The sequence below is a fragment of the Tribolium madens genome, unplaced genomic scaffold (assembly GCF_015345945.1).
Source record: "Tribolium madens isolate multiple individuals breed KSU strain unplaced genomic scaffold, Tmad_KSU_1.1 Scaffold_97;HRSCAF=244;Tcas5.2_LG3a, whole genome shotgun sequence".
NCBI lineage: Eukaryota > Metazoa > Arthropoda > Insecta > Coleoptera > Tenebrionidae > Tribolium > Tribolium madens.
Window position 1 is genome coordinate 3,073,547 of NW_025401069.1, and position 23,939 is coordinate 3,097,485.

The 23,939-nt window shown below is 32.2% G+C and overlaps 1 protein-coding gene across 3 annotated transcripts in view; it reads right to left on the reverse strand.

Annotated features, from left to right (window-relative positions):
* Positions 1-1,201: 1,201 nt before the first annotated feature.
* Positions 1,202-23,939, reverse strand: part of LOC123014307 (glutamate receptor ionotropic, kainate 2) — a 98,310-nt gene continuing 75,572 nt past the window's right edge. For 2 of the 3 annotated variants that reach the window (XM_044413363.1, XM_044413361.1), the window contains 11 exons: positions 22,022-22,186; positions 21,814-21,960; positions 20,919-21,122; positions 17,458-17,661; positions 17,299-17,403; positions 14,475-14,732; positions 7,679-7,876; positions 6,051-6,441; positions 4,407-4,660; positions 2,774-2,829; positions 1,202-2,630 (listed from right to left, as the gene is read on the reverse strand). In XM_044413363.1, coding sequence (XP_044269298.1) covers positions 2,621-2,630; positions 2,774-2,829; positions 4,407-4,660; positions 6,051-6,441; positions 7,679-7,876; positions 14,475-14,732; positions 17,299-17,403; positions 17,458-17,661; positions 20,919-21,122; positions 21,814-21,960; positions 22,022-22,186 — 1,992 coding nt within the window. In that variant the 3' untranslated portion in view covers positions 1,202-2,620. The remainder of the gene's footprint in view (positions 2,631-2,773; positions 2,830-4,406; positions 4,661-6,050; positions 6,442-7,678; positions 7,877-14,474; positions 14,733-17,298; positions 17,404-17,457; positions 17,662-20,918; positions 21,123-21,813; positions 21,961-22,021; positions 22,187-23,939) is intronic. The other variant, XM_044413362.1, reaches the window with a different exon arrangement.

Sequence of the window (23,939 nt, forward strand, 5' to 3'; positions counted from 1 at the left end):
AATAATAATAAAAATAATAGAAAAAGAGTGTTTACATTAAAATTAGTGTTTCAATTATTTTGTCTATCACCTAATTACTGCAATAAAATTAAGCACACCTCTTATAACTATTTTTCACAATATTTTAGTTGCAAAATGTGTGTCTATTTAATTGACTAGCAACAGTTTTAATAAATGATAAAACACTATAAAAAAATTCTGATAATTCAGCCCCCGAATAGTTTAAACGGGGGATAAAAGTTTGTATAAATATTCGCCAATTTTGAAGTTTTATCCATGAAAATTGGTATTTAGGCTTTCGGTTAAAAATTAAGAAACACATGTTTCAGGATTTTTAGAAATGCCACCCCTAAGTGTGTGAAACAAAAAATGACTTTGTATAAAAATTCGTTATTGTTAAGTGATTTCCATAAAAATTTGAATGTATTTGTAAAAAATATATATTTTAAGGTTTTTGGAAATTCTTTCTTCAAGAGATTAAATAGGGGATGGAAGTTTGTTTTGAATTCTAAACGGGTGATATGGGGTGTAAACGTTTAATCAAAGATATAAACAACAAATTGGAAGATATGATTATATTCTACAACCCCTTTTTGAGTGTTCAGTGACTGGCCTTACGTTATATCAAGAAATCAAGGTAGTATTTTTTATAATTTGTTAGATATCTGTAGCCAAACATCGTTTTTTCGCAGAGCACCATTTACTCACCTGAAATTTTCAAATACGTTGTTTTCTAGAGAATATTTTTCTTCGTGCAATTGAATAAATGCTGTCCATTTCTTCTGTGAGCACTCTATCTAACAGTAAAACGATGACGTCATGGTAGATGTATTTTGGCGGAAAATTTTATTGTCTGAGTCTGCTTTTTTCAGACAACGCACTTTGTCACAAAAAAGACTTTTTAACAATAATTTCAAAAATTTATTTAGGTACTTTGATAAACAATTCTTAGATTACAATAAAATATAGAGAGAGTACAATGTTAACGAAATTGAAACAACTGTCTTAATAATATTTTACACGAGTAACAATGTTAAAATTATAATGTAAATAGTATTTAATTTGATAATCAACATAACTTAATTTAATATATTTGATAACATTGATGATTATAATTAAAACTTTAACAAGAATTTTTGATTGTTGCATTAATACCGATTTATTAAGCATTAATCGTAAAATATAAGAGAAGGTAATGAAATATAATGGACGGAAATTATTTAAAATTAATGAACTGTGTTGAATTTATTACCAATTTTGGAAATGAAATAAAAATAAATTTCAGAGACTGCCATATTTTCCTAAAAGATATGCTTTTAATTTTACGTATATTTCTCTTGCATGCATATAAAATTAATGGTAAAAATTCTCACGATGTGTTACTTGAACTCTGCAGTAAAACAACTCCAAACACACAACTTTAAAGCATCGTAAAAATATTATAGTTAAAGTATGAATTCCGGTGCTTTTAAACCCTAAAAGTTGATATTTTATTGCGAGACGTAAACGCTTGTTTGAATAACAACCGAAAACTCGCAAGTTTTAATTTTCCAAACCGATTTATTTTTTCTTATTTCATTCATTCAATTTCGGTTGGACAAGGCGGAGCCGCCGAGGGAATAAAATAAATCAGTTAAATAAAATATTTATTCAATTTTCAGTAAAGCTTATGGTTCAGTTCATTGCTTGTTCTAAACAGTGTGTCACATTGCCAAAGTTTTATGAATAGATGACGCGTAAAAATTAAAGCTTTACTAAAAAATCTTTATAGACCATTTACTTTGTTGGAACACCGCAAATTTGGTTAGACGTGACTAGAGTTGGAAAGAACTGAGGCAATTTGGATCGACGAAAGGTTCGATTTTAAAAATATGGCAGAGGGAGAAAATCGGTGAAACATCCAGGGAATTAAAAGGAAAAATGTTGTGTTTAGTGGCTTAACATTTAATCTCAAGGAGTCGGATTTGATGATTTTACTGAAAAATATATTTTTTCATAAAGAATTTTTGTGTTCGTATTTTTTGAAAACCTTTGATAAGCTGACACTTTTTTTATTTTTTTGCTTACATACTTTTGTAAGTATTCGTATTAATGTTTGACAGTCTCTAAAATTTATTTTTTTGTAAAAGTCCTTAACTCAGTAAAAATTCTCTAACAATCGTATTTGAAATTGGTACAAACATCAGTCCATTTATTTGATTTAATTTACAAATTCTACCTATATATCACAAAGTGGTGGTCCTACTTACGATGGCGTCGGGCAGTGTCCTGGTCACTACGTCTGGGTTGTTCGGACTACCAATATCACAATCGAACTTCCACAGTATTTTATCCGGGACGTCGTTTTGTAGACCGCTTTGTACAATGTCACAAGTATCACGACAAAATCCAGAATTGCGTCCCAATGTGGCACTTTTTTTTGCCAGATCGGGACATTGCGGAGTCGCCCGGTAATTAAGGGTGGCCGCACGTTGCGGCCGGGAGTTAGACGGGCCCCCACAGCAATCTCTGATGGCGCTGGAAGTGCACGCAAAAGTTGACGTACCCCCAGCGTAAAGTCGCCGCTAAGTGTCGACGTCGTAACTGATGGGCGACTTCTTTAAGTCCATCATGGGCAGCATCACGCCTTCCTGCAAATGCAAGGTTTTGTTGAGCGACGAGCTCGTAGAGTTAGGTTCTCATAAGTTAGAGAGTTGGAAAATGTGTAAAAGTGATGGTGGTCTACGGTTACTTATAATTTTGTTTGATTTGGATTAGAAACAAAAATGGCTACCTTTGCGCGTGTTGACTCGATTCGGGAATAAATTGGATTTCCATTAAATTCATTGGCTATAGAAACGAGAGAAAACAATTAGTTATTTGAGAAAAATAAGCTTGAATTAAATTGTGAAACTTGGGGATAAAGAATTTTTCTTTCTTGAGATTAATTAAGGAAGATTTAATGACAAGAACACCATCTGACTGCAGAAATTTTTAATATAGAAAGCTTCTGAATTTGTCATGTCTGAAAATTGTGAGCAAATTGGCGATTTTTAAAAATCTTATTAAAATTCAAGATGCAATATATTCCGTAATGAGGCGTTTAATCGTCGGCTCCTTTAAAAAACTTACTTGATGAGTTTCTAATTTTGCATAAAAATTGAATGACTTTTATGATAAATGCCGTTTAAGATTCAGTTCTAATTTTAAAACTTAATTTACCCGGCGCATCCACCAAAATTGATTTATGTGTACAATAACATTACAATACTGTTTCAGGATGTTTATGTTTTGTAGAAGAAATAAAATATAAAATAATAAAGTATAAAGTACAAGATTTTTAATAATGAAGCAACTAAGCAAAAGTAGTAAGTTGCATTGCCGGAGGGAATTATTGCGAATTCCGGCGGTTCGTCAGTGCTTCATTTTTTTTTATTCTCAACTTGCATCTTTAAGAGGGTTTGTTCAAATAACTATTTTCTTTCTTAAAGTGTCAAATTGGACCAGAAAGTTTAGTAGTCTACTTTGAATTTTGTATACTTTTTTTATAAATGTAACTGCAATAAGTGCGAGAAAAACATATACCGGTAAAATGTAAATTGTACTGTTTACATTTACTCTAAAAAAACAGAGCTTAACAACACTGATTAGGACCCTGATTATACACGGACGGTATGCCTTAATTTTATTTTTTCTTTATTTCATAGCTTATTTTTAGATTTTAGCAAAAAGAAAAACAAAAAAATCAACAACTCTAAAACTGGATACAGCTGAATTTATAACAAACGAGTCAATTTTGCAAATTGGCAATTGCTCACAAGAATGCTCCATCTTGTAAACAAGTTCGTCATTTTTTTAACAGTATTTATTATAAAATGATATAACAACGTGTTTAAATTGTCATTTACTTCAGGAACCTTCTATTTACTTTGACTGTACCCAACGGTTACAACTTATTTAAATATTTTGCCCGTATGCCATTTTTTAAAGAAGCAAATCACTCTCGACATTGTTATTTTAATTATTTGTTTTGCAAAAAGTTTATTCAGATCGTGAAACGACTGAGCTACTTTCCGTGTAAGAAATATTTATGCTTATAAAAAAAAACCAAAAAGCGCAGTTTATTAGTAAAATAAAACTAAAAAACTCAGACAATTATGCACCAATTTAATAATTAACGTAGGCGCTACGATTGCGTTGAAAGCAGTAGTCAATTTACAATCAAATCAATACTGGGTGCAAAAAGTGTGGCTTTAGATAATGTAAGGGAGAATAGCATAGAAGAGAACGAAACAAATTGGTTGATGGGTCGAACGCGTGAAAAAAGTGAATAATTTCAAAGCGACGTATTCGCCGATATAATTTATGATCTTGTTGATCGAGACAAAGACTGTCTGACGTATACTGAGTGAAACTTTTATTTTTACCCCATTGATGTGCGGTAAATCTAACGCCGCAGGCACATAAGTCGTGGCCGGACTACACCTCGTACAAGATCTTCGTAGGGCAGGACGTTGTCTCGAGCCGTGACAACGCACCGCAAACCTCAATTCTTCTGCCATTTCCGAACACAGAGACTGTCGATCGGTCTGAGCATTTTTCTTGCTGTTCCAGCAGAACTCGAGGATCGCGACTAAAATGGCGAGGGCCAAGCCGCAGAGAAGCACCACAAATACGCCCCCTGAAAGAGCGACGAGTTTATTAGAAAATTTAAAAAGGAGCTATAAAAGCTGAAAGAATGAGAAATACCTGGAAATTTCAGCTTCCGAATGGACCGGAAATAGCCCGGAATAATAATTTAATTTTACATTTCCTTACCGAATAATAAAAAGCAGGTATTTGATGAATTTTTCGGCGAATATTTATTTTTTCTATTCTGGGAGGATTTTGCGTCAAATCATCTTTTATGTATTTCGTTTTATTCAAATAGTGGGCGAGTTTATTTTGCTTTAGAGAGATAAAAGTATAACAAGTGATGTTTTTGGTAAAAATTCCTAACAGGATTTTCGCTAATGGATTATAAAACTCGCCGAAAAATTTTGTTTTGACCCCAACAAACACAATTTTGTATCGAATAGAAAATAGCTTAGAGATATTGTTATATGATAAAAAAGAGCAAACAATTTGGTAAATCTGTTTTCGGGAAAATGGTTTATACTTTGCCTACATACGACCTTTCGATATAAAGGCTATAACCAGGTTTTGAGTATTTTAATAACTTTGATGCGTCGAGTCGTAAACTTTCTCTAACGTTTTATGTACTATAATATGTGGCGTCAAAATACTAAAACAGGATTTTTAGAAGCTGCATCAGGCATAAAAATAATAGAGAATCTTTATTAAAGTGTTGCGGTGATAGGATTAAACATGAAGCAGATTTACCAGTGTTTGTGATATGTCTTTATTAAAAAAAGATAATTTAAAAGCGAGTTTACATAATTTTAAGCAATTATTTAAAAATATTGCAAACGTGTTTTTCTACTTTTTGAATTAAAATTTAATGCAGATGCTTTGCGGCGCCCTTAAATTAATTTTATAATAATTTTATCAAAACTAATGTGATTTGTAATTTAAATTTTGTAAAATATCTGATTTGGCCCGAGCTTTTGTTTGTTTGAAGACAGTTTTTATTGCCTTTTTGTATAAAGTGCTTCCCATTTTGTATTCATAGCGAATTGCCGAAATAACAAGGTCGATGTGAATATTTATGAATCCAAAATAATTTTATTCATATTTCATAGCAAACGTATATAACGATGTCGCTTTCCGATACTTAACAAGTAGTCCTTTGACATTCAATTTTTGTCGTCGTAATTGAGTTAATAATACACGGTATTCGCAAAGTTTTTGAATAAAATTAGAGAAAGCCAGTGTGTGAAAATAAGGATTATACTTGAATCCCTTACGATAATTGCTATAGCCAAATCGATGTGTTAATCCGTCTGATCCATTCTTCAAGATTGACGTCAGAAGCCTCCCACAATAGACCGAAGTTCTCGCGCAAAAAATCACCATCTCAAAGCTCGGAAAAAGCTGACTTTCTGTATCCGATAATGTTTTTTTAAACTTACCAATATTTTCGACCCCCAAAGCGTTGGCTTTGGATTCTTTACTTTTATCATCTCGATTACAAACATCTCCAGTATTTTTCCACCACTTGTCATAAAGTATTTGGATCACTCCTTTCTCTTGAAGCTCGAGGATTGCAAGCGATATTTTGTCTCTCCACGGACTGCCTTTCGGCGTTGCTATCCCGTAACCTTTTGAGTCCAGCAAGCCCCCAATTTGCGTTAAATTGCAATCTCTTTGAACAGCGTAGTCCAGCATCGTCGATTCCATTAGGAAGGCGTAATTTCCCTCCAGCACGCGTTGCACACCTTCCTCGTACGTTTTCACGAACACCGAGGGCTTTCGGCTCTCCATAAACCGCCACATTTTTTGGTAAATGCCTATCTTTGAATCCTGTAAAGTAGGAAATAACAGGGCTTTTAACTAACTTATCAGAAATGGCACTTTAACTGGATTAGTAACAGTAAGAGCAGGTGATACCAGCCAAAGTAGATTATTATTTTAACTATCACCCACAGCTAAGGACTGTGTTTACCACACTCTAATGACTCCTAGTGTAGCATATTAGATCTCTATCAAGCTCGATAGAGCCACTATTGTTAGGGAATTCCGGTAGAGTTTTGTTCTAACTTCAAACACTAAAATGATCACAATCTCTGAAAGGCCGTAGGCGTGAAAGAACTTTTTTGTTATTCCGCGGAGATTTGTTCTTTTTGCAAAAGATAACTAATTAATTCCCTAAAGACAGTTCTTCACTTTTATGGAAACAACTTTTTGATGTTTTCGGAAAATATGTGTGATGTATAATATTTTAGTAATTCTGTACGAGTGAGATGTAATTATAATGAAACATTTTGGTATGCTTTATATAATTTTTACTTCCAATGATTTCACTCACTCTTTTAATAAAAGCGGCTAAACTGTAACATATTGCGGGCACACAAGGGAAATGTTTTGAGAAATGAGATTTATTGACTGTACGATTTTTCACATTCAATCTTTTTTTGAGTGACTATAACCACATTTGAACTAAATAAACTTTGACTTATTGCTTTTCCTTTTTTCGCCAGTTTATTAAACCGGTTTTGGATTTTTTAATAAATATTAAGTATCTTTTACGAATGTTCTTTGATGTTTTGTAATAATCTCGAAGGCTTTATATAGTCCTTCTTTATTATATGCGTGTGGATCAATTATTAATTCCATTCAATCAACTATTTCCGATTTGTTTTCTATTGTATGTACTTATTGTTATTCTTTTGCAATTATGTACTCGTACTACAATATAAAAATAATAAATTTGGAAAATCCTGTCGAATTTCTAATGCATCTACTTACATTGTGAAATTGTAATTCACGTCTCACAACCTATACTTGATTGCATTTCTTTCAATTTTACAAAACCCTTATTTCCATACTAAAACCGAATTGAAACTTTGTACAAAGAAGACACTCTTTATTGCTTTGGTTTGATTATAAATAATTAATGCTCGATTCTTTCCCCAATAATAAAATTTACGATTAGATTTTACGACTCAAAGTGTACGCGGTTAGAATATTATTAAAACCATTCGCCGAACATGACTTACGTTGTTTGTGTAGATATTTAAAATTTAGTCTAAAAACTCACCCTAAAAAACGTCATAGTGCTGCCGCCTTCGAGAGTTCCATAAGCAATATCGGTCTGATCGGCCAGGTCTTGGGCACTCTCAATGGGGGTAATCATGCGTTCCACCGTTAGGAAAGCAGCCAAATTTGCGGTGTAAGAAGAGATTATTATGAGAGTAAAAAACCACCAGATACCGCCTACGATCCTCGTAGACGTTGCCTAAAACCGATTTTATTACGAGGATATATTGTGGGTAGTTGTTTGCTTATCTGGAACACAACTAGACTATAAGAGGATGAATTATAAACAGTCTCCAAAATATTGCTACAGCTAGGCAATTAAAGCGTCGCTAAATCATTCTAGTTTTAGTATTAGTTTAGCGAGTAGTAATTAACAGACTAAATCATGCACAGGGAGTCATAAGCGGTCGAAAGTACAATACTTGTTTCTTTAAGATTATCCCAGGGTCTACAAGAGGCAACGTACTCGTATTTTATGTACACAGTTTTACGACTAGCCTCCCAAAACCTAGCGATTTTGTTGTGGCAAGAAATTTATTAAGTTAAGGGGATTGTTTTAAGCTGTTGGACTGTTCGGCACGACATCAAAACGGAAAACCTTAAAAAGGATTTTTTTCACTCAGGGAACTTTTATGGCAATGCGGTTTGGCCGATGCTGATTTAATCTTGTCTAAAGTTTTTTAGGCAATTACCCCAAGTACATAAATACAGGGTGTTTCAGAACTTGCGTCCCAGAGAAAAATGCCATGTAGGTAAGATATCAGGAACAGAAAAATGTTAAAGAAATTTTATCCGCAAACGTCACAAAAGCGACCACTTTTATGACTAAATGACACAGGTAAAAGTTTTACTTTTCAGACATGGAGTAAAAACACTGTTTTTACGCCTAGGCGTTTTCACTTTTACTTGACACTTACTTTGACATTTACCACTGTTGTCTCTTTCTCTTTTTCAGCATTTTCTGGAGAGCTACAAGGTAGATTATCAGCATTCGGCATTTTGCACTATAAACTACACCAGTTATTCACTAGTTAACTCAATCAACACTTTCGAAATCTCAACACAAATTCCGAAACTGACGCGTGACGTTTATTATGATTTTATTGCAAAGCATCCTAATTATTGCGGTGATTTACTTGATTATTGGTGTGTTGCTCTTTTCTCTCCATCTGAATCGTTTGCAGATAAAATAGTATATGTGATTTGGAGTAAAAGTGAGTTTTTGTGGCTCAGCTGAATCCATTTGCCTCACTGAACGTTCAGCTTCGCCACATAAGCAATCATTTTTACTCCTAACAACATAATCTACTATTATCTATAAAAATTTCGAAATTATAGGAGTTTAAAATTTAAACTTTGACTCTATTTATTTCTGTTGGAAAAATAATTGTCCATTTATACAGGAGGATTCTTAAATAGCCCGACAAAATGTTATCACAGCTTCTTAAGCATAAATGGAGACAAACGGTACCCCTTTTTAAGTTTATCTTTTATCTTTTACGGGCAAAACCCCCTTGATCCGTGCCACTTACGGAGTTTATGAATTGTTGCAATGATCAAGTACATTTTCATTACGTTAATACCATGGTTTCAACTACCTGTACTAACATATCAGTGGCGTACGCTTTACTTCGAAAATAACTTTAATAAATTTTATTTGGAGAACGTTTAAACAAAGAATTTTTTAAAATATTTTTTCCAGCATGTTCTCATTTGATACTACCAAGGATAAAATTTTGTCGGTCTATTTAAGAATCAGCCTGTATAGTGGATCACGAGTTGAGGACAAATAAAAGACTTTTCCTTAAATAGCCGACGTTACGAGATTTTATTATTTCATCATCAGGGCTGTTGGACAGATGTTATTAATAATTAAGTACATTAAAAAATCGACAAAACAGTTAAAATTTGCGTATAAATTTATACTGTTTTGTCGATTTTTAATGTGTTATCAATTTACATAATATTCTATAGTTTTCAATAGTTATAAGTGCTACCTTCAACCACATACAATTGACAAAAATGATGAAAAATCATTTTATAAAAAAACTCCTCACGTAGTAATTTTCTTATAAGGTAACACAAAAAGTAATCTTTCCACCATGTATCTAATTATTAATAACATCTGTCCAACAGCCCTGATGATAAAATAATAAAATTTCGAAACGTCGGCTATTTAAGGAAAAGTCTTTTATTTGTACTCAATTCGTGATGTACTATATAAACAAATGATGCAGGACGTTAATACAACCAATAATAATTGTCCATGTTTTTTTTTTTGCTGATATTAGAAGAGAGAACAAGGAAGATGTATCATAAATTGTTACTATGTTTAACGTTATTATGCGGCTTTTATTGGCAAATTTTTTGTATTTTTTGTATTCAATTAAATATATACAAGATTATCAGTGAACAAATCCAATAAGAAGAAGATTATCAGTATCATTAAATAAACATAAGAAACTGTCAAATGTCAAAAAATAAATGTCAAACTTTTTGACAGATAGAATTTTTTAAACATTTTTTCCATGTTCTTGGTAACTTATCTTAATTTTTTTCTGGGGCGCGAGTTCTGAAACACTGTATGCTACTAAAAATTAATGAATGTTTGTTTCACTATTACCATAAATTTACCACATCAAATTTATGTTAAGAGGTTTTAAAAGTGGTTTATCTTATTATACAAATTATGTAATAAATTTGTTTAAAATAAATATAATATATTTTTTCATAATTGTTATGCTTTTATTATTTATAAGAAATTGGCGAAATACATTTGAGTGATTATTGATTATGTGTAAATATTTGTATTAATTCTTCAGGATGACACACATGAAAAAAATTATTTTTGTCATGATTTTGTAAACGATTTCTAGTTTTCCACTAAAATCAAACTTGCTTGTGTGTTTCAATAAGTTCTGTTTATTTTAGACATCGAATCGCAACAAAATTTCATAACTGAGTCAATTTGCAACAACTTAAAATTGCCGATTCTGGGCATTAATAAGACTGTGACTAATATTAAAAAATCATCGAAGTTTAAGATCAAATCACTTCATTCTTTCTTTCATTCTTTCTTCATTCTGAGTTTTTGCAAGTAATGGCTGTATTAGGTATACATAACTTTAACTTAAAATAAGTGTTTAAATAACTGTTTTAATAAAAACAAGTCTGGTTGAATAGCATTTGTAAATGTGTGGTGTTTAATGAAACGCTCCGTATTCATGAATTTGCGAATTGAATTTGGAGTTGGTGCTGTGTACACAATTTGACGAGGCGTTACTCCTCAGAGTCGTAGCTTATAAGTTGTCGAGTTGGGATTAATGCGGGAAACAAATATTATACCTTCGGGTTGAGATCTGATCCTTGCTGCATCAAACTGCCGATGGCAAACCAGAAGCTGTTGCCTATCGTGAATCCGTTCTCGAGTATTTCTAATGTTCTTCCGTCGGAGTGTTCGTGACTTAGACACGGATCATTAACGGATTCGATTACTTCGTCAATATCGTTGTCGTTGTTAGGAAGCGAAACTAAATCGTCGGCGGCGTCGCTGCCGATGCCTGATGATGCGTCGTGCTCGCAATGTTCGTCAAACTCGTACAAGATTGAATATTTTTTTAGGAGACAGTCGTCGCATAGCTCAGGCTCTTTCCACTCGAGGGGCGAAAACCGGGCCACTATCCAAATTGTTATCGATACCAAAACGTACGCCCCGGCCATGTATAGCCATATGTTCATCGCCAAAGGGGTGAGAAAGGAAAATAGCCGACTCGGCTCGCTTTTCGACGACTGCCCTTGTGTAAATAACAAGAAAAAAACAAACATATAGTTTTCAACGCCAAGATCAAGGGTAAAATAAGTTTTGTACACCTTATGAGATGTGTAAGAAGTAGGTCAAGCCTAACTCTCATATTGTCTTGATAAGACTTTTGCTGCTTCAGCTGTAAATTTTTTCCAACTCGTTAGATCGACTTCGAAACTTGATTATTGAGTTCTTGAATGAAGCAGTTTCAGTTTGAAATTTCTTCTTAATATTAGTTCATCGAGGGATTTGCGGATGTATTTTTTTAAACTATGAACAAATTAATAATAATAATATCATATGACCGACGAGAAAATTTATTCTCTAGAAGGCTATAATTTTATTTCCTTCTTTTAATTTAGACTGGAAAAAAGAATTTCCGAGTCTTTCAGAAGAAATTTTTTGATTACTATAGTAGTTACTATTATTTTTTAACAAATAAAACGTGTTATAAATTGATAATCGTGTGTAATCCATATTTCTCCACGCGTACAACATTAATCCAATTCAAATAAAAATAAATGCAGGAAATTAAATTTTAATGTAAATTGTGAATAAATAAATCTGTCATTAATACAATATACTTTTTAATAATTTATTAAATTGTTAAATAAAAATATTACATTGTGAAATGAATAATATGCGCTAATATGTATTTTTAAAAATAAGCATAATGAAAATAATGTATCTATTGTACTCGTATTGACTCTAAAAAATCAGTATTGAGTTTAAAAATTTAGTTTATTTGTTACGTATTTGTAAAACGCCAGTAAACCAGTCATTTTGTAAAAAAATTCAGTGATTCTGTTTATAAAATTTATTTTTTTTTCAAATGTTTATGCTTTCTTATTATATTGTTATTCGTATTTTAATAGTAAAGTGTGAACGTGCAATAATTTTTTTTTATACTAATTAAAAATTAATTTGTATTGATATTTGGCTATTGGTTGTCACGAGTGGATAAACAACCTTTATTGTTGTGTATAATATTTTGTTTTATTTTGTACCATATACATGATGCGCCAGAACTCGCGCCCCAGAGAAAATTTTCAAGTAAGGTAAGATACCAGGAACATGAAAAAAATGTTTAAAAAATTCTCTGTTAAAAAATTTTGACATATATTTTTTGACATTTGACATTTTTTATATCTATTTAATGATACTGATGTAATGATGTTTTTTTACAATTATTTAGTGAAGGAACAAAAATTTTGCCAATTAAAGACACAAATAACATTGAACAGAGTTACAATTTAGGATACAGCTTCCTTGTTTCCTCTTTTAATAGCCTATAGAAAAAAAAAACTTGGAAAATTATTTTTTCAACAGAAATAAATAGAGTCAGAGTGCAAAATTCATAACTTCGAAATTTTTATAGATATTTTTTTTAACATTTTTTCCATGTTCCTGGTATCTTACCTTATATGGCATTTTTCTTTGGGGCGCGAGTTCTGGCGCAGCCTGTATACAAGTGTCTCAAAAACAAAGTGCCATTTGTAAACCAGTGATAGAAGATGTCTTCATTCGGTAAAGTGTTACAGCTTAGTAACAATGAATTTTGTACAAGTTGGTCGTGATTGCAATTGTTTAGTTGGAAGGCGTTTTTAGCAATTTTTTACTTATAAAATTTTATTTTATTTTATTTTTAATTTTTTTACAATTAAGGTTTTTGTATCCCTAAATTCTTACGTTTATGTTTGTGTCGCACTGACAGTATGTATCAACCAAATGAAACTTGAAACTATGCAATTGTTTTATAAATTCATTGTTACTCTTTGCTAAGCTGTAACTCGTTAACGAATGAAGATAGAAAAAAACTGTTTAAACTTTTTTTCTCATAACGCCATTTTCCATCACTGGTTGACGTATATCGGTTTGCTTCTGGGACATCTGTATAATATAACTTCTTGTGTCTGCTGATGAACACACTGACACATAATTATGTCATTCATAATTATGGTCGCCTTGATTTTGAATATAATAAGAAGATAAAAATCTACTTTTTTTACTAGACGATAAAAAACTTGTTTATCTATTAATAATAGAGAAAAGCAATTTTTTCCATTCAGTACAAAATAATAATAATGATGGTATTGTTTAACTTAATTTACTTAAAACTTTTAAGATGGTTTAAAATAAAACTCAAAAACAAGTTACTTGATTTACTCGGTATTTCTATTTTTTAGGATATGTTACATATTCACCGATCAATAATCTTAATTTTAATAGACCATTCGCATCACGATTGTCGTAGATAATTTAGTTATTTATAATATAATTCACTTAGCATTAAATAAGATTAAAGCTGAATTATTAGAAAATTAAATTAGCTTGTTTACGAATTTAACATTTTCTCTTTATTGAACAGAAGTGAATAAATAAATTAACTTCAGAAAATCTTTTCGTTTATTACATACATTGTTTTCATGATAAGAAACGATTTCTGTTACTGTCCACATTCAATGAAATCAATTTGGGGTAATTCGACGTTCTTCCTTGGAATATGTTGTTGTTTGTGAGCATGAAAATCGAGAAAATCTATACTGCAATTTTCTTTTTCTTGTGTAATTTATTAAACTGTAGGAGAAATCTTGTAAAACTACTTTATAAATAATAGTTGTTTATGTATTAAAGAAATAAACAAATATTTTAAACCCGGGAATGTAGGTAAAAGCAAAAATCGGAGGAAGCCATCATCAAGGAATATACGTATATCATGTATGAGCTTTATGTTGTAAGAATGTAGTCGAAATAAATTTTTTATTTGTAGAAGAGACAGCGACACGATCTCTTTATTTACTAGATGAAGCCACACATTTGTAGTAATGTGATGACAAGCAATAAAACACGTGATTCCCGTTTCCTCCTGTGATAAAAGTGTATTACATATTTATAGCAATCCAAGCGTTTCTTTTCCATAAAACAGTCCTCGATGCAGCAAGTTCAAATTTCACACAACATCGAGCAAATTTTCATGTATAAAAGTGTTTCAAACCTTAGGATTTAAACCAGATCCTTGTCGTAAAAATGTTCCCGTTATAAACCAAAAACTATTGGAAACGGAGAATTGGTTTTCGACAATGTCGGATTCTTGATGACAGGGATGAGGGTTGTTCCATTCGTACGGCGAAAATCGCGCCATTACGAACAATGTAAATGACACCAACATATACGCTGCTAAAACGTAAAGCCAAATTTCCACCGCTAAGGGGTTCATAAAACTGAACAGTCGCGTAGGTTGGCTGGTGGGTACCTAAAAAATTTAATGTTCTCCTGAATTATAGAAAATTTCCGGCCGTGCAAACCGACCAAAAACGTAGATTAAATTTTAAAGTGGACCTCGGCGCTGGACTTGCGGATTTTTGACCACGCGTTTTAATGACGGACGCTCTTTTAACGAATGCTTGATCGCGATTGAGAGTCTCGAGCGATTTATTCATGCATGCTGAGCGGATTTATGACAAGCATCAAGAGATTGCTTGACAAAAACGGATTAATTAGTTCGATCGAATCAGAATTTGTTGTTAAACACATAGCACTTATTTTTGTTTAAAAATTAAGGACTTTGTGGCCTAAATTCGCTCTTGGTTTGTGTTTACTTACCTTAGATAAATCGCATGTAATTTCTCAAATTTTACTAAATAAATTTTATTGTAAACGTAATAAAATCTGTTGTGCTTGGCCCGCTCCCAATTTAAATAAATTAAGCTTTCACTGGGACCATGCAATAAATTTAACAACTACTTTGGGATTAAGGAGGCACGGTTGTGGCATAACGTCTTCGAAGATACCAAATAACCTCAATAATTTTACGTGAATACAAAATTAACGCTAACAAGATGCTGTCTAATTAAATTAATGATCGCTTAAACTACTGCCGTTAAATAATGTCTCAAAATGGTTCAACTTATTATTTTAATTGTAAATTTCATTTGATTTTTATTACAAAAACAAAACCTAGCACTCAAGGCCGATTTAATTAATTGCGAATATTTCTCGTACCTGAGTTTTAATTTCCCGTGTGATTGTCATTTCTCGTGCTCATTTTTCACGTAAAGTCGACTGAAAGGTGGAAAAACTTCCGTGAAATGCAACGAACAATGTTATGGAAGATCCGGTCGTCATATTGCATAATAAACGTGCACCATGCTGTGCATATTGTGTATTCAGGGCGTGTGTAACATGAATTTTTATAATTTCAGGACGTTTAACTAAAATTTAAGCCACGCTGTCTAGTGCAGTTCATGATTAAAGTCAAGAAGAGGCGAGGTTAGGGTTGAAATATGTCAGGATTTTTAATCCTTAGAAAAATCGATTTGTGCAAACGACCTCAGTTTGCCACAACAGAAGAAATAAAATAAAATGACACTCGAGTGCGGTTGGTGCAAACTAGTGAAAATCATTTTTAAATTACTGACGCAAGTTAAAATCTTGTTAGCAGTATTTAGGCCGGTAATATTGAGAATTGTTCTAAAAAGTTTAAAAAAAAACAGCATAAACTACAAAAATTTTTTTTTTAATTTTTACAGAATGTACTTGGAAAATAGTTGTATTAACAGTGATTCAAAATTTGATAAATTGTATCTGAATTTTATATTTAGATATTTTTCAACAGTGCTTTGACTTTTTGAGATATATCTAACAATTTTTGAATATTGTAATTTATGAAATTTGTTTAGTTTCTTCCCAATGTTTTGAGTTAACTTAAATTTTATTTTTTTAGGGTAATAGGTAATTAATTTACAACATTGTTTGTAACAAAAAAAATTAAATTAACTTGTACTTAAGAGAAAATACAGGGCGATTCAGATAAGATAATGAGCCTGACGGTCTGGCGATGCAACCCAAAAATAAATTCCAATTACGATTTTGAACCAATTTAAATTAAGATTTGCAACTTGAATCCAAGTTATCATCTTATGTCACTCTGACATCAGTGCAGAGAACGATCATTAGTGTCATTCGCTCTCGCGGAATGATAGAGAAGTCAGACAAGTCTTTTCGGTGTAAACCCAATACAAAATGTATGAAATAATGAAACATTAAAGGTAGGCAAACAGTTTTTTTTATAAATCATAAATTGCACTGCCAGAGCAACATAAGATAACTGGGATTGCAAATGCAAATCGTAATTAAAGTTCGATCAAAACGTAAATGAAATTTGTTTTTTGGGTTGCATCGCCAGAACGTCGGGCTCATTATCTTATCTGAATCACCCAGTATAGAAGCAGAATTGAAACGTTATACAATTTGGATTTTGTTTTAAAATTACATGCTGACACTAACTTTTGTGTAAAAGCATGGATATTTCATAAATTATGATCACGTATTTCTTTTAAATCAAAAATGGTGGATGCGCTGGGCAGGCATCCAATATGCTGTTGTACATTTTTTGATGTTAGAATGAATCAAATTTTTGCAAAGTAAAGAAAATCTTTATTATTGATTATGTTTTATTATTATTATGTGTGCGTTAATGATTTAGGATTATGAAAAACCCGGTATTAGAAGCATTAAAACCGATGTAAATTTCGTAAAAGCAAACATAAGCCCGATTGATGTAATTTTGGTGATTTTGGTGAATAACGGCAATAGTCCGACTAAATAAATATGCAATTCTGATAACGCTAACTGCTTTGTTCAAAATCGGTAAATTATCCTATAGCTGATTGACGTCCGTGTAATTTGCATGAATAGTTAATCATTGTTAAAATAGTGAAAATGTCATTGAGACACGGTCGACGTCAGAAGTAGATATCGAACGCGGAAGAGTCGCTTGATTTATTCGGCTCTCGCGCGCAGAATTCGCTCTACCTTACCTTGAATAGAATTCCTATGCCGAGGTTCATAAACGGTTTAGTAAAGTCGATTACGCTCTCCCGTGCATAATTTATTGTCATGGAAGCCACAGCAAGATCCGCCCGCTGCAAAACGATGAAACAGCTAGAGTACATCGAGACTTTGTCTCTGGACCTCACTTTTTCCATAAGCTCGCGCACTATGCCGTTCCATTCTTTGGTATCGGGGTCGTACACTCCATACATGTGATCGGGAACCAGACGAATTGTGTACTGGAAGCCGACCTGACCTGCGATCCATTTCAATAGGTCGATGCAAAAGCCCTCGTATCTGGCGTTTCCGGTTAAATTTTTTTCATCTTTCACCATCACGTACGGACGCTCCTACAAGAACGGAATAATTTGGTGAGATAAAATATAATGCGAACTATGAACGAAAACGATTCCACCTATCGCAAATTAAAAATCTTTGAGCGATCTGAGCTACACATGTCGGGAATTTCTAACAAAACTTTTGACCAAATAAATTTAACCATTGTTATTAACATTCTTTGGACATTGTAACATAAACTAAATTTGTGATGGGAATTTCATTTCATAACACGATGTTCTTACTATACAGTATGATGAAAAAAAGGCGCCCGTGTTAACTTACACGTTATAAGTGATCTTTTATTAAAGACGAATTCGAAGACCAAAATTCGATTTGTGCTCTTATCAGTAAGATATAGACTTTCCTTTTTAGAAAAGAGAAATCTATATAATTAACAGTTTTAAAATAATTTCATTGTTAAAGTCTAGATTTTGATACAGTTGACGGTGTTCTTAAAAAAAAATGTGTAAAAAGTCTATTGAAATAAACTTTATTGAAGATGTTAGGATACCATTTCTTGGCTCCAAAGAAAATTTATCAATGTTGCAACATTGCAAATATCCTAGGATACAGAAAATGTTCAATTATTGGAAACGGTAGCAACAAATAAATCAATTTTCAATGTTGTTTGTTCTGTGAAATTTGAACGATTAAAGTCAAAAAGTCAAAGATTAAAAAAATTAATTGAAATGATTAGATACCTTTTGGTCGTATCGTATTGGAATAATAAAATTATGTAAATTTTACAGTTTTTTATTTTATGCGGGTGATAATATCTGTCAGTACTGGTTTCCTAGATACGAAAAATGCCTGAGTGAAATAGTTTTTTAGTAAAAGAAAATTGTGCAATATTGCCGCTTTGTGCTGTTAGACAAACTGTTTAAATTTTAAAAAGAATCTATTTAGACTATTTTTGGAATGATGGTCACAATGTTTCAATAAAAAAAAACGCGCCTGTTTCAATCGTGGGCGCCTTTTTTTCATCACCCTGTATACAGGGTGATTCTTAAATGAACCGACAAAATTTTATCTTTGGTAATATTAAATCAGAACATGTTAGATTAAATATTAAAAAATGCTTTGTTTAACCGTTCTCTAAATAAAATTTATTCAAGTTATTTTCGAGGTAAAGCGTACACCACTGATATGTTCGTAAATAGTATTAGCACAGGTAGTGGAAACCATGGTATTAATTTGATAAAAATTTACTTGATCATTGCAACAATTCATAAACGCCATAAGTGGCACGGCTCAAGGGGGTTCTGCCCCTAAAAGATATAAACGTAAAAAGGGTACAAATCGTCTCCATTTATACTTGAGAAGCTCTGATAAAATTTTGTCGGTCTATTTAAGAATCACCCTGTAAATTTACTATTTATTCAGATTTATTTTTGATAAATTGAAAATGGTGTTTGTGCCGCCGGGATAGAAGTGGTGACACCGTTGTAAATTAATTCAGTAATTTTTACTCGTAAATAATTGATTAATTTTGTTTTACCATGTTGATATAAATTGTGATTTCAGTTGTTTTAGTGACAGGATTGTACAATTTGTTGTGTTGCAATAAATATTGTGTTTAATCTGAAAAAAGTGCAAAAATAATTAATTAGTTTTATTCCGGAAAGTAAACCCGTCAGTAATAATTATCTTCTCGCAATAATCCGATTTGTTATTCTATTTTTACCCCTCGTTTTCAAGCGTATAAATTACTTCCTCAATACTTACTTTTTTTAACAATCACTCAGTTTACAACATGCTGACGGTTTGATTTATAAGTCAACGTACAATTTAGTCACGTACTTTCTACAGAAAAATATGAACAAATTACCATAACACCTAATAAATTCAACGAGTATATTAATATTCTGGTGTCATCCGTGGATTTACACCTTTGGCTTTTTTGATTTATGAATAATAATTCTTTACAGGCGATTTTAATTTGTACTGAGTATTCATGAGTACATTATATTTTTCACTCGCCTCTGTGTAATTATACAACATGGGTGTTTTGCTAGTTCTTAATGAAATAAACTTTTTTTTTAATCAGTCTGAACGTTCATAATAGCAACATTTTCATGACCAATACTTTACAGGTCGAGCCGTAAAGTAAACCCGTATGTTTGGTAAAGCCGGAAAAATACTACCGGTGGTATATTGTATAAGATTTTTTAGGATACTGCAGCGATCACTTTCGAATTAAACAAAAATTCATGAAAACAAAAATCTAATTAGCGTTGACGTAGTTACAAACGAATCCCGTAGATAGGCTACCGGTCAGTAGTAAACTACTACCGGACTCGTTTGTAACTTTGTAAACTCTAGTTACTCTAAAAATAAGTATATTTGCAAACGTCAAAAAATGACGTTTTTATGACTAAATGACAGAAGCAAAAGTTTTACCTTTTAGGCATGGAGTAAAAGCACTGTTTTTTCGCCTAAGCGTTTTTCACTTTTACCTGACATTTACAGTGATATTTACCAATGTTGTCGTTTCCTTGTTTCCTTAGCTGTTTCATCATTTTTTGGAGAGGTACAGTGTAGATGATCAGCATTCGACATTTTGCACTACTAACTGCACTAGTCGTACTAGTTAAATCAAAATACATTTTCGAAAATTTCAACACAAATTCCGATTCTGATGCTTGACGTTCGCTATGATTTCATTGCAAAGCGTTCTGATTATTTTAGTCATTTACTTGATAATTATTATGCTGTTCTTTTCTTTCTATCTGAATCGTTTGCGGATAAAATAAAATATGTTATTCGGAGTAAAAGTGAGTTTATGTGGCTTAGGTCTCACTCCGTTTGTCAAAATAAACGTTCAACTTCGCCACATAAACTATCACTTTTACTCCTAATAAGATAATATACTATTATTATTGTTTTGGTAAAAGTAATATGTAAATAAAGTATAGATTAGAAACGATAATCAGATAAGTGTACTTCTTAGAGTCTATTATTACAAAGCTAAGGTTTTATTCGGTTCCATTACTCTTTTATTCTCGTGGCATTAGAGGAACAACACACATTTTCCATTTAATCCCAGGAATGACCGGTGTTGTGTGAGTGTCCGACCCGGTAAAGAACTCAATTATAACCCTAAGACTTCTCAAAGGAAAAGCAGCTTTGTAGTACTTTAGAGAAAGTAGTAAAACGAATGTATAAGTTTCTAGCTCGGAAGAGTTGCAAAACATGCATCAAAATGATTTAGAGAGCGTAAGTTGGCGTGATATTTCTAGCAAGAGCGATGGTTAACGAAATGACTTACCTCCCTAGTCATGACGACAAGGGTAATGTTCGGCGCGTGACTTTCGTAGAAAGCGTTGGGGTCAGTAATGTTAACGCCCCCTGACGGAGTCCACTGGCCCACTTTCCGAATCTCCTCTTTCTTCAGCTTGAGTAAGTCTAGTTTGAAGTTTGACCTCTTGCCACCATTAAATTCTATGTTCCCTGTCAAACCTCGAAGATCATCCTAGAATAAGGACATCAAAGTTTTTCTGTTCGCTTCGATATCGGGTGTCAACTAAAATATTTACATTGCGACGCCGCTATGTTAACTCACATACTTATAAAAGGAAAAAGTTTGTTCTGATGTGTTTTGTTCGGGTGTAGTTGGGAAAAGAACTGGAAAAGGATTTCAAACTTTCTCGCGTGCACTCCGCATTTTAAGCATTGAAGCTTCAAAGTAGCGAAGAAATTGGAATGAGTACACTCGGACGAAAAGTAACGATACATTGATTTATAACTATTTTACTTAAAAACGGAAAACAGTTGTTTTTTATTTTTTATGCAGACATGACAACTACTTAAATGCTGTATAAGCCTGACGTAGACAGGCTATAATATTTTTATATAACAACGCGGATGGGTATTTACATTTCGTGCTTTTATTCCATTCATTTTGTCACGAGTTGCACACGTGTGAACTTTTTTATTGCGACACATGCGACTTAAATTTTCGCCATGTCGTGTTTTGTAGGCGATAATGCGCTATATCAAACCCGGAATCACTACAAAACTTGTAAATTTAATTTCGTCATAATTTATTTGGTCGTTACTTCCAATTGGATTATTTTTCCGCCTCGTTTTTTCTATATTTTTATCTGTCAGAATAACTCTCCGGCGAGCGACAGCTTTAAAAAAATATAGGTATATCGACTTACCACGTCGCCCAAATAATTGTACAGGGACGATCCATCATCCCAGGGCTTCTCGACGTCGCAAGATAAGTTCATTGGCTTTATAGAACCCATTGCAGCCAGCCCTTTAGCAAAAACATACACTGAGTCAAACATAAGCGCAGGCTCCGCCTGAAACGTATTTCTTTTTAATATAAATATTGGACGGGTCTAAGAGAGAGGTAATCATTACCTGAATAATTCCGCTTTTATTAAGGATTGCATGACCAATCGGCTGGAATTTCTCCATAACTTCAAGGGATTCTTTTACTTGGGGATCATCCACATCAACAATTCTGAATGCCGTAATATTTACAGAATTGTATTTGAAATCTTCCAGATCGAATGTTTCTAAATCCTGCGATCAAAATGGAAAATAGCGAAGTTCAATATTGAAACACTGGCTCTATCTAACCATAAACAATTTTTAATATCTACAAAAAATTGAAATAAAATTGACTTTTTTCAGCTTAAAATAATTCTACCTATTTTTATTGTTATTTTGACACCAAAGGTACAAAAAGCATAAGAAAATTGGAAATTGTATGGGATGTTGTTTCTAAACTTAATTAAAATTTAATCAAGTTCAATGCAAGTTTTATATAGTGCTTCTGCAAAATTATATTCCTATTCACTTCTAAATACATTGTTACGCTCTAAACTTAACTAGTTAAGGATGAGGATATAAAAACAAATACTACTAATCAAAAATTGTAGAGTAACTAGAAAACTTAAATTATTGTTATATAACCGAGGCTGTACTTTATGTAAAAAAATAATTGGATTTCTAAGTTGTTTACAGATTCTTGCGTAATCATCAATATATTTCATCAAATGTTTTCCATTTCAGATTATATTATTTTCCATTAATTGGAGTAAAGGTTGTGTGACTGACAATTTGAAAAACAATTTTATAAAATCAATTTTTACTATTTGCAGCTTTATTTGATAAGATCTGGAAGACTTGTAGGTACAATATTTTAAATGTCTATCTTAACATCCCCCAGGTCATATCTTATTCATCAACTTTGTTGTTCCGATATACGAAAGCCAAAAATTCATTTAATTATGTACAATTTTGCTGCTTCCGCTATTTTCCACCAGAAATTAAAAAATTATTTGAATTCAAGTTTTAAGTAAAGCCGGAGATTTGAAAATAAAATAACTATTTTAATTGCAGTAATTTACGTGTTCATTATAAAAATTAAGCCAGATAACAGCTCGGTTAGTGGAAAGAGTCTCAGGTTTCAGGTTTGGTTCCAATTAAGATAAAATGAATCTGAATATAAAATTTTACAATTTTCATAAATTTTGCGACAATAATTTTAACACCAAATTAGGCGATATCACAAGCAGAACCATGTGAAAGATTACGTGTACGCATTTGGCGTATGCAAATTAATTTGGCCACGTGCCCAACAACGTTTATTTTATTTCAGTGTCACATGTCAAACGGTTCGCTGCTCGTAAATCTTACTTAGGTATCATTTCAGTTTGAATAATTTAATTATAAAAAATGTATCTTGCTGAAATATGGGGCAGATGGATGGTTGTTGAAAAAGATCATCTGTGACAAAAGACTTCAATATATAGGTAATTAGACACAATTTTAAGATATTAGCTTAATTAATTGTAAAAGTTTTTAGTACAGTGATGGACAGTGAATTTCGTCCACTCAAATTCCCTGACAGATTAAAAGTGTAAATTAGTCTTTAGGTTTTCCTAATCTTGTTTCAGAATTTTGATTAACGTTTGTCATGTTGACAGAATGCTCGATGCTTCTTGCTACTTTTTACTTTGTCCTTAGAAATGGTAGTCCTTGGCATGCCCAAATGTATAGAGACACATCTTTGAGACATACCTTCTTGTACCAGAGAGAATTTTTTTTTTTATTTAACACACTTACTGCTGGTATGTTCGAATTTGATTAAATTTGACAATACGTATTTGAATGTCAGTTACAGTACAAGCAGTAAATATAGTAATACTTTTTTTTAAATAAGTACATAACTTTATTGTTGACAATAAATATTACTACATAATTACAATAATTTATTAGAAAAAATACATCAACGGTTAAAAATGTTTTTAGTGTTTAGAAACAACATTTT